Here is a 17,120-nt window from a genome sequence, read left to right as displayed (position 1 = left end):
ACAACATTAAGTTTGTACTACAAAGGGAAAGATAGTCTTCATGGCCATCTGTTCCAAAAGATTCAAAGACCTCTGGTCTAGAAGGCTAGTATTCCAGCCTTTAAATCAGGTTCTATCAGAGAAAAATTTTATGGAAATCACTATCAGCGCAGATAAGACAATTTGACCATCTGTTTCTTGAATGTTACATAAAGCCTTCCTTATACCAAATGTCAATATAAAACATCCCAATTGGCTAACCTTTATGGGATTTCAATTCCACTTTCTCCAGCTGGCTGACATAAACATCTATGGCACCCTGATGAGTTGAAGCATTTAGACATCCAGAAGACGAACCTAGGAGGAGGGAAGAACCATAAACATAACCACTCTTATTTGAGAAACTGGAACTATAAACTTGAAATAAAAGGCTGTACTTCAGCATTAGGATAAGGAGCTAAGAGTTCTGCAAGGTTTTATATTTTCCTTATAACTATACCATATTTGCTTTAAAATGTAAACAAAATCAGAAATCTAGAAATCTACATCTAGATAATAAGAAAATCCCTGTCTATAGTAACCTCCATATCTCATCTCTAAACATGTTTACTCTAAAACCTAGTGTGTAGGAAGGACATAATGAAAGCAATGACAGCCAAGACCATTAAGCATTATTGATATATTTATTTTATGATTAGCTTTTAATATTTACTAAAGAATTATATCTCATGTACAGTCATATATAAGAAGCAGCTAAGTTAACAAAAATCAAAACTTATTTTCTTTTAGCAAATTTGCTAGTACTAAAAAGTACTGTTAATAGTGAAAGGTTGGATAAGGTTTTGTTGCACTTTGTAGAAGGACCGAAATAGAAGGGGAAAGGAACGACTTGAAAAGTGGGTGAAACTTGTTTGTATTTAAATATTTCATTTCAAGTTTCTGGAATTGAACAGATATCTTTAAGTCAGGGGAAGAAAATTATAACTAAGATGGTCCTGATTTGATACTCAAATCTCCCTATGTCATCATTGACCCCAGTTTTCAATCAGCCAACATTTCAAGTTCAAGGGAAAGCTGACAGTTAGAAAAAGATGAGAACAATGTTGAAGAGTCAGTGCTAAGTAGCGTCTCTTTTTTTCCTCCTCTCCCACACAACAGAACCTTTAGTTAAATATTCTATCTGACTGTCCTGAGAACACCAAATCGTATTTTTTAGAGAGGGCTCATAAAAAGCATATTTTATCAGGAGGTCTTATTACTTCAAAGTAGAAACAAAGTAGGGACCGTGGTGAAAATAGTGCCAAAAATTATATTATACATTTTACAATATGTAGAGGAAAAAACATTTGTATACTCATAAAGAAGCCAACATTTTTCTTTAAAATAAATTTTAAATGACTCTAAACAAAAATTTGAGAATTAAACTGTTTAAAATGTGACTTCAAGCAACTTATAATAATTTAGCTCTAATCTATACTCAAAATGCCCATTATCAGACCCAGTATATTTAATTTTTAAGTGTCACTGAAGCTGTAAAGTTAAGCCACAAGAGATAAATGACATAAAATAGCTGGACAAAGATAAATATTTCTCTCCTCAGGTACCAAGAGAAACACCTTTTAAAACCTCTTACTGCATCCTAAAGAAGCCTAAAATATACTATGCTTCAAAAAAAAAAAAGCATGACCTACAACGTGTATATTAACCCAGGGTGAACAAAGTAAAATATTTGAAACAATACTTTAATTTCTTATTTTCTCTGGGGAAAAAACTCCAGAAGATTAAAAAAAATTTTTTTATTGAAGTATGGTTGATTTACAATGTTGTGTTAGTTTATGGTGTACAGCATAGTGATTCAATTACACACACATATATATTCTTCCTCATATTCTTTTTCATTGTAGGTTATTACAAGCTATTGAATACAATTCCCTGTGCTAAACAGTAGGACCTTGTTTATCTGTTTTGTATATAGCAGTTTGTATCTGCTAATCCCAAACTCCTAATTTATCCACCTCCCCTAACTATGGTAACCATAAGTTTGTTTATATGGGTCATAAACAATACTTTTCACTCCCCCCCACCAAATGGGACATAAACACAGCTAAATAATATATCCTAAGCCACTAAGTAATCACAATCTCATGTTATCAGTCTTGAGCTGTAATAATGGCCTATCCACTGGAGGCTGTCAAAAAAAAATTAAAATTTAAGATTGTTTTCAAAAGAGAAAGCAAAAGTGATATTTTAAAAGCTATGTAGCAAGACAAACACTAATTTTCTTTTGTATTCTGTAATATAACTGATTGGAACTAAAAATTAATTATCAAGAGTCAAATTAAGGCTTCATCCACAGAATTTCATTTTGGGGGGATTCATATAATAGAGAAATTCTAATTAGCTCTTGGAGGAAGCCTTAAAGGGAATATGCATTAGAGATTAAGAAGTGAACAAATAATTACTAGTCCAGACAGTGGCTGGAATAAATAAACTCTCAAAAGCAGTTTTATACCATCACAATTTTGGAAAAAGAGCTTGTTCATCTGACAGAGATCACTGAGTTTTCCTGGAAAATTATACACAAAAAAAAGGGAAAAAGTGATGTCAACTACCAGCTAACACTACATAACAATCAAAGAAACAGGTATTTGTGATAAACACCCTGCTATTAAGCAGAGAATAACAACTAAGTTTGAAAGGCAGAAATTCCAAACTTTGCTATTTTCCTTCAGATAAAGGAAGAATTCCCTTGAAACAGATCAAGCATGTTCAGAAAGTTCTGTTTTTTTGTGTTTTTTTTTAAAATAATTTTACCTCAACTTTCAACATGTATATACTAAAGAATAGCAACACAAAAGATATTTCTTCATCTCTGCAACTTAATTCCTACATTTCCAAAGCTACACTAACTGCAAGAATAAGGAACATATTTTATATATAGGATGTAAAGGATGTGCAAAGGTAGAAATTTAAGGTTACTTGAAGGAAAATTCTCTACATTCACATCCTATCAAGGTATTCTGTATTAGGGAGGCAGCATATAGGGGGCTGGGCTTATGAGAGAGAGAGACAGGCAACCACTACCACTCACTCCCACCAAAAAAAGAAAAAACCAAACAAAAAAACCCCATAAAGATATTTTTTAAAAGACTTAATTACCAGGATACAGCTTCAGACAGTGCCTTCCAGGTGAGGCAACACAGGGCAGGGAAAGTAAAGCTACATAAGCAACTTCTACCCCACCATTATCTACCATCAAGCTCTGCTTTCTCCTGGTGACTTATTTTAAATGGAAGATGACCTGGTGTTCCAGAAGAAAGATACCATTTTGAAAAATACGATTCTAGAGAAAATTAGGGTTTTGATATACATAATGAATTTTTCTATAGCACTTCAGCTTCTGAGAGAGCCCTGTATGTATTACAGAAATTAGGAAGAAAAGTGTTTGGGGATGTAGGATGTATGTGCAAAATCCAAATGACCGATGAGCTTACCTAAGAAGCTGATCAATTATATTATCTAAACTAGAAATAAAGGACCATAATGACACGTATTCTTCTCAAAGGAATCATGGAGATGACGCTTACTCCATTTTCTTGAAATCAGATTGTGTAATACCTAAATCATCTCTAGTCTCTTAATATTCCAATATAATAATATTATATAACCTCTTGTCTACAACCATTCCAATATTCTGAAGCCTCTGCTATTCTAACAAATTTCCCTTTCAGGTACCTAAATCACTTTTTGTTTCTTCATAATTGTTTTGCTTCTACTGATCTCAATTTCTCAAAATGCAGGTTATTCAGTAGACTTTAATTAGGCTGTCATGATTTGCAGAGCTGCCTTCAACTTTCTCCGGCAAATCTTTTACTTTAAGGAAAACATAAATGAACTAATCAAGAAATTTCAAATAAATGTTACCCACTCGTCACCTTTGGGATTAAGGCATCAAACCCCAAATTTCTCCAGAATCATAACAACAGTAGTTTTTAGACCCTATAGCAGGGTCACCAAAGTATAGGTCACTATTTGTTTCTATTAATAAAGTACTATTGGAACACAGACATGCCCATTTATTTGTATATTGTTCATGGCCATGTTTGTATTAAATTGACAGGAGTTGCATAGTACAGATTTTATGACTCATGAAGCCAAAAAATTTTACTGACTGGCCCTTTACAGATAAAGTCTGCTGCTCCTAGAGCAAAATACTTTGTCTTAAGGAAATGAGCTTGCCCCTCCCTCCCAAAAATGTAAAATCTGATTCTATTTGAGATATTTACCAATTTACTAAAACCAGCTTTTTTCCCCAAAGCTTCAGTAATGTACAGATAGGTGTAAAATTCTTGCTTACAGAAATGAAAAATTGTCTCAGGGCAGTTCTAACTTTTCATTGACCCTGATTTCTCACTATTTTCTAGGAGTTGCTTCCATCCAATTTATTAAAGTGAGAAATAGTACATCATCAATTAGATAACAAGGACTTTGCTGACTTGCTTAAAGATTATGTCAACTTTTTTGTTTGCTTAATCTCTTAAGCTGTATGTTCCTGATGAATAAAAAATCAGCAATGTTTATTGACTTATAAAAGAGCACAGGGGGTTCTTGAAAAATTGTACTAGGGGGAAGGGTATAGCTCAGGCGTTAGAGTGCACGCTCACCACCCAAGAGGTCCCGGTTTCAATCCTGAGTACTTCCTCCAAGCGGAAATCAATGAAGAAACCTAACTACCTCTCCCTCAGAAAAACTGTACGGCATCTCCTGCTCTGGTAGTCAGTAGAAATGAGATGTATTCTCACATATCAGTGACTGAGGTATATATTCAAAGGAAGAAATCTTTAACAGGACCCAAACAGCTTTGATTTCTATGTAAATTTTGGATAATTTTTGTTGTGGTCCCCTCTTTTGTCCTTTCCCATTTTCCTTCCCTCCTTTTTCTGATTTAATACTCACTGTGAAAACATATATTATAAATTTTGAAATGATAGCATAATGTTTTATACTATTTTTTCCGTTTAATAAAATGTCAGGAATATCCTTCTATATTGCAAACTATACAGCTAGGTTATTACATTGTTAAAGGCTGAATAATTTTCACTTTATGAATGTACATAATATATTTAATTATTCTCTTACTGGGAGCAACTTAATGTGTACACTTTCTTTTGCTATTATAAACAAAGGGATGAAATATTCTCATGCATTTATCTTTATATCCTTACCAGATTATCTCCTTAGGATAAAGCTCTAAAAGAGGAAGTACTGGAGCAAAGCAAATGTAGACACTTTCAATTTTTATACACATTTCCAAACTAATCTACCAAATGGTTAATCAAGTCATATTTGAACTAACAATTGACAGGAATCCCTGTTTTACCACAACTTTCCCAACAATGGATATTATCAATATTCTGTCATGAATACTTATATTTAGATGTTTTTGATTAGCAGTAAGGTGGAAAAGCACATTGCACATGTAAACTGACTATTCCTGCCATGAACTGCTTGTTCTTGTTTATCCATGTTCCCATCCCACTGAGTGTTCCTTTTCTTCTCATTTGTCATACACATAGATGGAGATTTTATACATATAATTGGTATATTTATATATATATTATATAAATATATAAAAATATATATAATAAATATATATAAAAACATATGTATCTCACATATCTTCTAGTTTGTTATTTGTCTTTTATTCTGGTTTGTATTTTATTCACACAGAAAAGAAATCAGCCAATTCAGAATTACATACCTAATGATAATATCCTTCAAACAAAGAAGGAAAAATAAAGACATTTTTAAATGAGAGAGAAAAACTAAGAGAATTTGTTGCCAGCAGACTTGGACTGGACTATAAGAAATGCTAAGGAATGATACCATTTATAAACTCGTATCTTCAGGAAGAAATAAAGAGGACTGGAAATGGTAAATATCTAGGCAAATACAGAATATTACTTTCCCCATTAAGTCCTTTAAAATATGTATCACTATATAAAGCAAAAATCAGTGTATTGAGAAAATTATAATATATGCAGGTATATGGCAGTCTATACTATAAAAAATAAGAGCAGGTAAATGAATTTATCTGTGCAAGCTTTGTGAATTTTATACAAAATGGTATAACATTCATTCTAAATAGATTGTGGAAAGTTAAATGTATTAAAATCACTGGAACTCCAATAAACAATAATGCAAAAAGGTACAGCTAAAAAGACAAAAGAAAAATTAAAATGAAATTCTGAAAAATATCCAATTAATGCCAAAGAAGTCCAAAAAAAGGGAGGGAGATACAAAGAAAAATAGAAAAGGCAAAATAAATAATAAAATGGTAGACCCATATCCAACTATATCAATAATTATATTAAATGTTAATGGATGACACACTCCAATGAAAAGAGAATTCAAAAAATGAATTAAAAAAAGCAAGTCCCAACCATATGCTGTCTATAAAAGATGCTTTTTAAGTATAAAGATAGATAGAGAGTAAATGGACAGAAAAAGATATACCACACTAACATTAAACATAAGTTGGCAAGAGTATCTTAATTATTATCAACATTAAGCATAAGAAGGGAAGAGTGCCTTTATTATTATTAGATGAAGTATATTCAAGACAAAGAGTATTACTTGAGATAAAGACATCTTATAGTGACAAAAGGGTTGATTCATCAGGAAGACATACAATAATGAATATGTATATATCTAAATAACAGATTCAAAAGCCAAAGCTTTCGTCTGTCTGTAAAGCTGTCTGTAAAGCTGACAGAATTAGTTGAAACATGTAACACTTTTCTCTCAGCAACTGATAAAACAACTAGACCAAAAAAGAAATCACTGTATTATACACTCATTTTAAATGTATGTGATATACTCACTAGATAGATCCATATGCCAGATGATAAAATACATAGCAATAAATGTAAAACAACTGAAATCACATAGGGAGTGTTCTCTGATCAGAATGGAATTTAATTAGAAACCAATAAAAACAAGAGATCTAGAAAAATCTCAAATGTACGAAAATTAAACAACAGACTTATATGGACCAAAGAAATCATAAGCAAAATTTAAAATATTAAAAAAATTCACACACATAAGTTAACATACTGTATGGTTTTATATATATAAAGCTTTAATAAAAAAAAAAAGCAAAAATAATCTATGTTATTGGAAGTCAGAATAGTAGTTACCCTGAGGCAGAGGGAGTTAGTGCTTGGGAGGGACACAAGGGGGCCTTCTGGGGTCCTGAAAATGTATGTTTCTTAGTCAAAGAGGCAGTTACAAGGGAGTGTTTACTTTATATAGCATCATCAAGCTGTACTCTTATGAAAACACTTTTCTATATGAATGCTTTATATCAGTAAAATTTTTTTTAAAAATTTTAAAAATCTTTTAAAATGAATAATAGTGAAATGCAACATTTCAAAATTTGGGGGACACAGTGCTTAACAAAACTTACCATTTAAACACTAATATTAATGAATTCTAAAATCAATGACCTAACTTTTAACATGATGAAGCTAGCAAAAAAGCAAAGGAAAGTCAAAGTAAGTAAGTGGAAGAACATAATAAAGAGCAAAAGTCAATAAATTAGAAAACAAATAATGGAGAAATTAATTAAGTGAAAAGTTGGTTCTTTGAAAAGAGCAACAAAACTGGTAAAGTCTAGCCTCATTAATCAAGAAAAAGAGAATACAAGTATCAATATCAGGAATGAAACGGGGCATCACTATAGATCCTTGAGGCATAAAAAGGAGTATAAGGAAATACTATGAACAGCGTTCGTTATGTGAACAAATCTGACAATTTAATGAAATATAATGAAATAGACAAACACATTGAAAATATCACTTAACAAAATATAACACCAGATAAAACAGAAATAGAATAATAGAATGTCTATTAACAAAATTTAATTCATTATCAAAAACATCCCCACTTGGAAGGTTTCATTGGTGAATTTTATCTAATATTTAAGGAAGAAATTATACAATCTTACATAAATTTAGAAAACAAAAAGGAGGGAATCCATCCAACCTCATTTTATAAGAAGAGTATAATCCTAATAACAAAACCCACAGTGATTTTATAAAATAAAAATTACAGATCAAAATAGATCATAAACTGGATGCAAAAATCCTTGACAAAATATTCACAATCCAAATCCAACAGTGTATAAAAAGGATAATACATTATGACTAGGTAGAGTTTATCCCAGGAATACAAGGTTGGCTAACATGCAAAAATCAATGTAGTTGATTCGATTAATAGAGTAAAAAAAAAGAATAAAATATGCACTGATGTCAATAAATACAGAAAATGAACTGAAGAAAACTCAACACCCATTCACAATAAAAAGAAAAAAAAAGAAAAAAAACTTTCAGAAAACTAGGAATAAAAGAGAATTTCCTCAGTTTGATAAAGAGCATCTATAAAAAAGACCGCATAGCTAACATCATAATTAAAAGGTAAAGTATTGAATGCATTTTCCCTAATATTTCCCTAATATTGAATGCATTTTCCCTAAGATTGGTCACAAGAACAAAGAATTCCACTTTTACCACTACTATTCAACATTGTACTGAAGATCCTAGCCAGCCTAATAAAGCAAAAGAAAAAGCAGGAATACAGATTGGGAAGAAAGAGGTAAAACTGTATTAATTTGCAGATGGAATGACTGCCTACATAGAAAAGGATTCTAGATTCTTAAAAAAACACTATTATAACAAATAAATAAATTTAGCAAGGTCACAAGATACATGGTCTTGTATAAAAATCAGTTGTATTTTTATACACTAGCAGTAGACACACAGAAAATTAAAATTTTAAAAATTCCATTCATAATAGGGTCAAAAGCACAAATAAATTTAACAAAAGATGTGTCAGACCTCTATGCTGGAAACTATAAAACAAGATGAGAGAAATTAAAGATATAAATAAATAATTATACTATGTTTATGAATTGAAAGACTCATTTTTTATGAGTTTCTCTTCTCTCCAAACTGATTCAGTGCAATCCCAAATATACCTGCACCTGGAATTTTGGTAAAAAATTGACTAGTTAACTTTTAATTTTCTATAGAAAATAAAAGGATCTATGCTATCCAAAACAATTTTAAAAAAGAACGAATTTGGAAAACTACCTAAATTTGAGACTTCCTATTATAAAGCTACAATAATTAAGACAGTGTGGTACTAGCCTAAGGATCAACAAATAGATCAATGAAACACGAGAGACAGAGAACAGAAATAGATCCATACTTACAGTTATTTAATTTTACACAAAGATGAGGACATAACCCACTGGAGAAGTGAAGTTTTTTCAACAAATGACGATGTAAAAGCTAGACATCCATATGGGAAAAATTAATCTTGACTCCATTACAAAAGTTAGAGCTAGATCAAAGGTAACTGCAACAATTTTAAAGCTGCTAGAAGAAACAGAAGAATAGCTTCACGATTGAGGGCAAAGATTTCCAAGGACACAAAAAGCAATGATTATAAAAATAAATGGGAAATTAGACTTCATCAAAATGGAAATTTTCTCATCAAAATAACCCATTATGAAAATAAACAGGCAAACCATAGACTTAGAGAAAATACAAAAAAAAAAAATCTGACAAAGGACTTGTTCCCAGGGTATATAAAGAACTCCTACAAGTCAATAATAAAAAGAAATAACCCAGTGGAAAAACATATGGGCAAAAGATCTGAATAAAACTTCACAAAGGAAGACATACTAATGACCAATATGCACATGAAAAAGTAATGAACATCATCAGTCATTAGGGAAATGTAAATTAATACCAGAGGTATATACTACTATCCATATACCAGTATAGGTAAGATCAAAAAGACTGACAATAATATACGTTGGTAAGGATAGAATTTTCATGCAACTAGAATTTTCATGCATTGTAGAAGAAAATGTAAAATGGAACTTTGGGAAAAGTCTGGTAGTTTATCATAAAACTAAACATAAATATACCTGCTTAAGCCAGCAATTCTATTCCTAATATTTACCCAAGAGGAAAAAAAATATGCACACAAACATACAAATAAAAAATATATACATACGCACATATACATATACAAAATACATATGTACAAACATAAAATAAATAACTATATATATATACACATATATACAACACGGAATTGAACTGTATAGGTCCACTTATACATGATTTCTTTCCCTAAATACATACTATAGTACCACAAAATCTGAGGTTGGTTGAATCCGTGCAAGTGGAACCACAGGTTCAGAGTGCTGACTGTAAAGTTATACATGGATTTTTGACTGCAAAGAGGGTTGAAACAACCCTGTGTTGTTCAAGGGTCAACTGCATACATATATCCATAAAATAAGTTGTCAAAGAATGTTCATGGCAGCTTTATTTACAATTGCCAAAAACTAAATACAGCTCAGTTATCCATCAAAAGGAGAATGGATAAACAAATTAAGTTTTCTAGAGTCACCCACCTCCACTTGGCATCCCTCTGACACAACTAAGCTGTTCTCTTTAAATACAAATTATGTATCTCCCCTGCTAACACCCTGTTTTGGAATAAAGTCCCAACTCTAAAAGGCCATATGATCTAGCCCTCACCTCCTACTACTTTCTCCACAAGTCTTTCTTCTATACCTCGAAAATGATAAACTCACCATTTTAAGGACTTGCACTGGCTGTCCTCTATCTGAGGAGCTGTGCATCCAGAATTTTAAATGCCTCTTTCCCATTATTCTGGCGTTAGTTCAAATATACCTTCTCCAGACCCTCCCTGATTGCTAAATGAAGTAACTTTCTTTTTCTCTCTCTCGATCCCATTACCCTCTCTTATTTATTCACTGCACTATCTGAAATTATCTTTTGTTATTTACATGCTTATTGTCTTTCTTCTCGGCCTGAAGGTGAACATCAAGACTATATCTTGTTGACGAGTATGTTCCCCAGGAAAAGGGTTCCTGATATAGAGCAGGCACTCATTAAATACATGCTGACTACTTATTGCTATACTCAGGACTGTCTTCAAATGCTAACACAACTTTAAGACCAATAAACAGCAGCATAGTTCATATCTTTCTTCCAAAATCTTAATAGAGATATTCAAATAATTGAAGGAATTTAAGAAATGAACACTTCTCTTACTTTTAAGGTTAAAACATTGTGGCTTACTGATTTTAATAATATAATTATATAATTATAGGTAATAAAATGGAAGAGGAAAGAGAAGGCAAATTTACTGAATGACTACTATGCAGTTGGCTATACTTAACGTTATTTAATTTGTCAACAACTTTGGTGATATACAGGTGATAACCATTTTATGTATAAAAATGCAAACTCAGAGAGATTCAGCAATTTGTTCAAACTCACACAGCTAATATGTGGTAGGACCAAAATTCACAGCCTTCCAAAAAGTCCATGCTTTTCCCACACTAGCACAGATCAAGATATGATAATTTACAAATGCATCCTTTTCCTACTTTGAGAAATTCTTCCAAAATAGGACTCAAAATTTATCAACGAAGTTTATGAAATTAGAAATTCAACCTTTATTTACCTTCACATATTTGTGGATTTTTAACAACAACCTAAAGCCACAGATACCATTCATGTTTCACTGAAGAAAATTATAAATGGCCATTAAATACTTCCATACTGTGGCCAGTTATAAGTTATTTCTTAACACTGAGCACAGGTAATTTTCTCTGAGTGGACAGAAATTTATCTAAGAAAGGTAAAATACTTTGCCTTAAAATCTCTCTAATAATTAGTAGTGGAAAAAGGGGAACGTTTATAGGGGAATTAAAAAGAATTCACAATGTTAATCATTTATACAGAATATGAAACCATCTTCAAAGATATAAATTATTCCATCCAGTAATAACACTAATATTATCATATTATAAGTATTCTTCAAATTCACATGCGCCAAAAGGGCCTGCTAGTGGGTACTGAAACTCCCTGTGCCTCCCAGTTTGGAATACTGCTCTTCTTTTCCCCTCTTCCCTTACTGCTACAAACTTCACTCATGTCTAAGACTTTCTCTCCCCTGCTAGCTCAGCTTCTCACTAGGGTGCCTTTTTTTCACTCTAGAAACTTTCCTTAGTATCCCTAGATGCATCCTCTGATGAAACGACCTGAAGAGTCAGCAGTGACTCTTGATTTCTCATTGGAACACGAGTAAATCCTGTCATGTCTCAGTTAAAACAGTTTGTAATTATCACTTAAGAAGACTTCATCTTCTATTTACCCTTCGATGAACATAAAAGTTACAATGTTGAGAAAACTTTAAAAAGGATCTGCACTTTAAGCCAGAGAATCCAGAAAGAGAAACAGGGAAAAGGAATGTTGGCTACAGTCACTATTTCAATCAGTGCAAAGAAAAAGAAAATGTCAAATGTCAAAAAAGACAAAACCAGGAAGCTCAGAGCATTCACGCTGGCAATATGCCACAGCTCCTCAACATGATCCCAGTTTCCCATACCCAACCCCTCACCCTCTAAGGCCTAAAAAACAACCATCACTCTTAGAGCTCAGAGTGTACCTTCTCTAATAGGCAAGCAGGTGCTACCTGGGATAGAGCAAAGATCCATCTAAACTACCTGCAAATCTGAACCTTTGCTCCCACAGGCACAGCACCATATGTGGTGATTAGGTCTAAAGTACCATTAGCCACTGTTAGTTCTGGCTGACAATTAGAACGACAATGAGTTATTTATTGAGTATTTAACCATATGTCAGACACTGTGCCACAGTACTTCATACATCTCATCTAATCCTTATAAGAACCCTATATGATACTTACTGTTCTTTCTTTTTTTTTTAACATTTTTTTATTACTTACTGTTATTTCTATTTTTGTCAGACATAGAAACTGAGGCATAGAGAACTTAGGTAATTTGCCCATGTATAGAAAGTAGTGAAATCAGAATTCTAACTGTATTCTGATTGATACAAAACCTATAATTATATAATACTTATAGGATGATGAACCAATGAACTTTCAGAAATAATTTCACATATTCATGTATTGAGTCTGCCTATTTTTGACTGGTATAACAGAATCCTATTAGGTTCATCAGCTAAACTGTAGACTTCATTTACTCTACTAAAATATCAAAAATTCAGCTATTTTAAAAAGCATGCAAAATTTAACACTAACAGCTTAGCACATACCTACCGTGATGTTACCCATCTTGCTTTGTAGTGTTATATTACCTGCAAAGGAGAGAAAAAGACAGCTTTATATATTAGGGATAATCTAGAAAGGAACTATGTTAATGGTATCCTAAAATATGGTTAGATACCTACAACATTATTTAATAACATGTTATTGTTGTTGGCAATTTTTCTCAGTATCACAAACCTAGTCAGAGATTTAGTTGCAAACTCTAAAATAAATAGCTTTAGACATCTATATAAGCTCTCTTCCTCCATTCCAAACCACCATACTTTCCAGGAAACATGGAAGAAAAATAATGATATTTCTAAAATCCAAAATTGGAAAAATTACTTAAATGCACTTACTATGCATTTTCAACCTAAATATCATTGAATTTATCAGACCACATAAAGCCTAGTTTTGAACCAAATAAGACTAAAATAATCTACAGAAAAAAGTAATTACTGTTATTTTTCAGGCTAGTAAGACATTCTTATCTGTTAAAGTGGTTTCTGTGCCAAGAGTTAAAAAGGTTTGGGGCAGGAATAATGAATATTTAATAAAGATAAAAATCGTCAAATGTTTCCATCTTTCAATGAAAATATATTTTCTAGGATAAGTGTAAGCTATTGCAACCATTCTTCCCAGCCCCATACTCCAACACCAAAAATAATCGGATTTTTCTTCACATGTGTTTGTGTGTATAATTACTCCTAGAGTCATACTACCCATATTTACTGCATTAAAGCTATAAGCAATATTACCTCTTCCATCGTAATTCCAATATTACAGTAAAAAGTAAAGGAATAAATTGTATCTCAGAACTAATCTAGGGTAAGTGAAATCATTTATATCATTTCATGCATCTTGTTAATACTAACATGTGTTGGTACCTGGGAAAAAGGAAAAAAAGCACTTGATTCATCTATCCAAAGTCAAACGTGCTTTGATTGTAAAAATTTCTCTAAAAGTTTTATAGTCCATCATATTTTATGTGAATATATGAACAAAGGGTACATTTGTGTAGGACTAAAACTTGGTTTGTGTGGAGAAGTTAAGCTCATAAAATTATTTTCAAGTTTCAGTAAGTTACAATGTTGTGAAGATCCTTATTTCATTGGTGTGTTATAGATATTCTTCCAATTTTCAAACCCAGTGAATGCAGATTCACACGTTAACAGTGGCCAAAGACCATAGTTTCTAAGATGGCTGCCAACGATCCTTACTTCCCTGTATTCATGCCTTTGTATAATCTCCTCCACTCATGCGTAGGCTGGACTCACTGATTTACTTTTAACAAACAGAATAGGGCAAAAGTGATGGGATGTTACTTCCAAGATTAGGTTACAAAAAAAATTCTGGTTTCTGTCTTGCTAGCCCTCTTTTGCTCTAATGGAAGCCCTCTAGTCAATTGCCCTATAAAAGAAGCCTCCAGCCAATAGAATCTGAACTGATCCCTGCCAACAACCACATCAGTGAGCTAGGAATCAGACTCTGTCTTGGCTGAACCTTCAAAGAAGCCCACAGCCCCAGCTGACACCTTGATTACAACCTTGAGAGAGACTTTGAGGCAGAGGACCTAGTTAAGTCATACACTTTGGGTGAGTCAGGAATCTGGGTAAGACAATAAATGTTTGTTTTCAGCCACTAAATATGTAACACAGGAAGAGGTAACTAGAAAAGACGTTGAAAGCTAGAAATGGGGTGATGCCACAATAAATAATTTAAAATATGGGAACAGCTTTGGAACTTGGCAGTAGGCAGAGGTTGGAAGAATTCTGAGGAGCATGGTAGAGAAAGCCTAAGTTGCCTGAACAGTGTGTTTGTAGAAGGCTGGACTTTGAGTATACTTTCCATGAGGGCTAAAAAGCACGTGAGGAAAATGTTTTTGGCAACTGCAGGAAGGTAGATCCTTATTAAATTGTACGAGAAACTTTGCAACACTATCACCTTCAGTACTGTGGAAAGTAGGAAATGTGCCTAAATGAACTGAATGATCTAGCTAAGAGGACTGTCAAGCATAGTCAAAGTGTTGTTAAGTGCTGCCTATTTTTTTTCTTGATGCTTCAATAAATGCAGAAGAAGGGAGATAAACTAAAGAAAGGAATGCTAAATTTAAAAAAAGAAACCAGGACATGAATGATGTTGAAAATTCTCAGCCTCTCAAGATGGTAAAAGATGCTAAAGTTAAGAACGGTTTCTAAATGATATTTGAATTCAGGGCACTGCCAGAACATGGCCTGAAAATGAAACTTGATGGGGTGACTGTAAAACCTTTTGTTACGATCACAGTTGGCACCTCATAGTATTAATCAGTTATATAAAAAGCCCATTAAAAAGATTAAGGATGTCTCAGATATTCTGAAACAAAAGGTCCTCTAGAAAGCTTGAGAGAATTTTATCTTCTTATCTCTGCAGAACCAAGAAGAGGTTCTTGGATGTGTCTTTTATCTAATAGAATAAACCCCAACGTTATTTGAGAGGCTGGCAAAATTTTTGAGAGAATTATATCAGCAAACATTTTGCTAACTTCAACTGAAATGGAGAGTGGCAGTACAAACTGAAGAGACCATTGGACCCCCCCCCCCCAAATTCTGCTGGCAGGAAGCAGACTGAGAAAACTCCTCAGCTGCAAACACATGCTACATTTCATGAAAAAGGAAAGAAGACTCGGAGGAACTAAGAACTCAGAGGGCTAAGCCTGGAACCCTAAAGAATTATTGCAAGGTCTTGAGGTGTAATTAAGAATGTCCATAGACAGATGACTGGATAAAGAAGATGTGGTATATTTATATGATGGAATACTATTCAGCCATAAAAATGACAATATAATGCCATTTGCAGCAACATGGATGTCCCTGGAGAATGTCATTCTAAGTGAAGTGAGCCAGAAAGAGGAAAAACAAAATACCATATGAGACCGCTCATATGTGGAATCTAAAAAAAAAAAAAACCATAAATACAAAACAGAAACAGACTCATAGACATAGAATACAAACTTGCGGTTGCCAAGGGGATGGGGGGGGTGGGAAGGGACAAAGGACAGACTTGGGGTTCGAAATTTGTAGATACTGACAGGCATATGTAGAATAGATAAACAAGATTATACTGTATAGCACAGGGAAATATATACAAGATCTTGTGGTAGCTCACAGCGAAAAAGAATGCAACAATGAATATACGTATGTTCATGTATAACTGAAAAATTGTGCTCTACACTGGAATTTGACACAACATTGTAAACTGACTATAACTCAGTTAAAAAAAAAGGTAAAAAAAAAGTTAAAAAAAAAAAAGAAATCTCCAACATTTGCCCACCCAAATTTCAAAAGCATAATTGACCAGAGATTTCTTTGTGCCCCTTATTTTCTCCTGTTTGAACAGCAAAGTCTATAGCAATTATCTTATGCCTGTCCCATCATTGTATGCTGAGTGAGTAGGTGGTATACAGGGGTGGGGTGGGAAAATTAGGGAACCTGTCTCTTTAGTTCACAGGTCTTCCGATTCAGAAGAGCTATACTTGAGGCGTTACACTTAAGCAACTATACCTAAAGAGTCTCATCTACATCTGGATCTGATTTTGATGTAGCTAATCTGATGTAGAGGAGATAAGTAATGGGATGAGACTTCAGAAACCTTTTCCAAACTAATTTTGAACATTTGTTCAAAAAATAATAGTATTTATTTTGCTAATGCTAAATAAGAAAATATATAATAGTATATAATGCTAAATAAGAAAGACTTAATCCCTGTCCTCACAAACTTGCTTAAATGCTCCAGGCTAACTGATGAGCATGATTTAAACATAGCATGTTTAGTTCTGCCTTTTTACCTTTGATTATATAATTATTTTTGCCACAAAATCCTTCCCACTCAGCATATTCACATTTTATCCACATTTCAAATCTCAACTCTGGTGATAACTCCAGTATGACTATTCCCCCTGTTCAGGTCAGGTCATT

General features: G+C 32.9%; 2 protein-coding genes across 3 annotated transcripts in view; one reads left to right on the top strand and one right to left on the bottom strand.

The window, feature by feature from the left end:
- Window positions 1-5,816, top strand: part of FBXL13 (F-box and leucine rich repeat protein 13) — a 199,536-nt gene extending 193,720 nt beyond the window's left edge. Inside the window, exon 21 of the mRNA XM_072965169.1 lies at window positions 5,710-5,816. Within this exon, the coding sequence (XP_072821270.1) occupies window positions 5,710-5,794 (85 nt within the window). The 3' untranslated portion in view covers window positions 5,795-5,816. The remainder of the gene's footprint in view (window positions 1-5,709) is intronic.
- Window positions 1-17,120, bottom strand: part of FAM185A (family with sequence similarity 185 member A) — a 131,259-nt gene that overhangs the window by 96,894 nt on the left and 17,245 nt on the right. For both annotated transcript variants that reach the window (XM_072965173.1, XM_072965174.1), the window contains exons 5-6: window positions 13,173-13,214; window positions 241-336 (exon numbers count right to left, since the gene is read on the bottom strand). In XM_072965173.1, coding sequence (XP_072821274.1) covers window positions 241-336; window positions 13,173-13,214 — 138 coding nt within the window. The remainder of the gene's footprint in view (window positions 1-240; window positions 337-13,172; window positions 13,215-17,120) is intronic.

The sequence above is a fragment of the Vicugna pacos genome, chromosome 7 (genome assembly GCF_048564905.1).
Source record: "Vicugna pacos chromosome 7, VicPac4, whole genome shotgun sequence".
Taxonomy (NCBI): Eukaryota; Metazoa; Chordata; class Mammalia; order Artiodactyla; family Camelidae; genus Vicugna; species Vicugna pacos.
The sequence above is the reverse complement of the archived record's forward strand: the minus strand, read 5'-3'. Positions and strand labels throughout refer to the sequence as shown.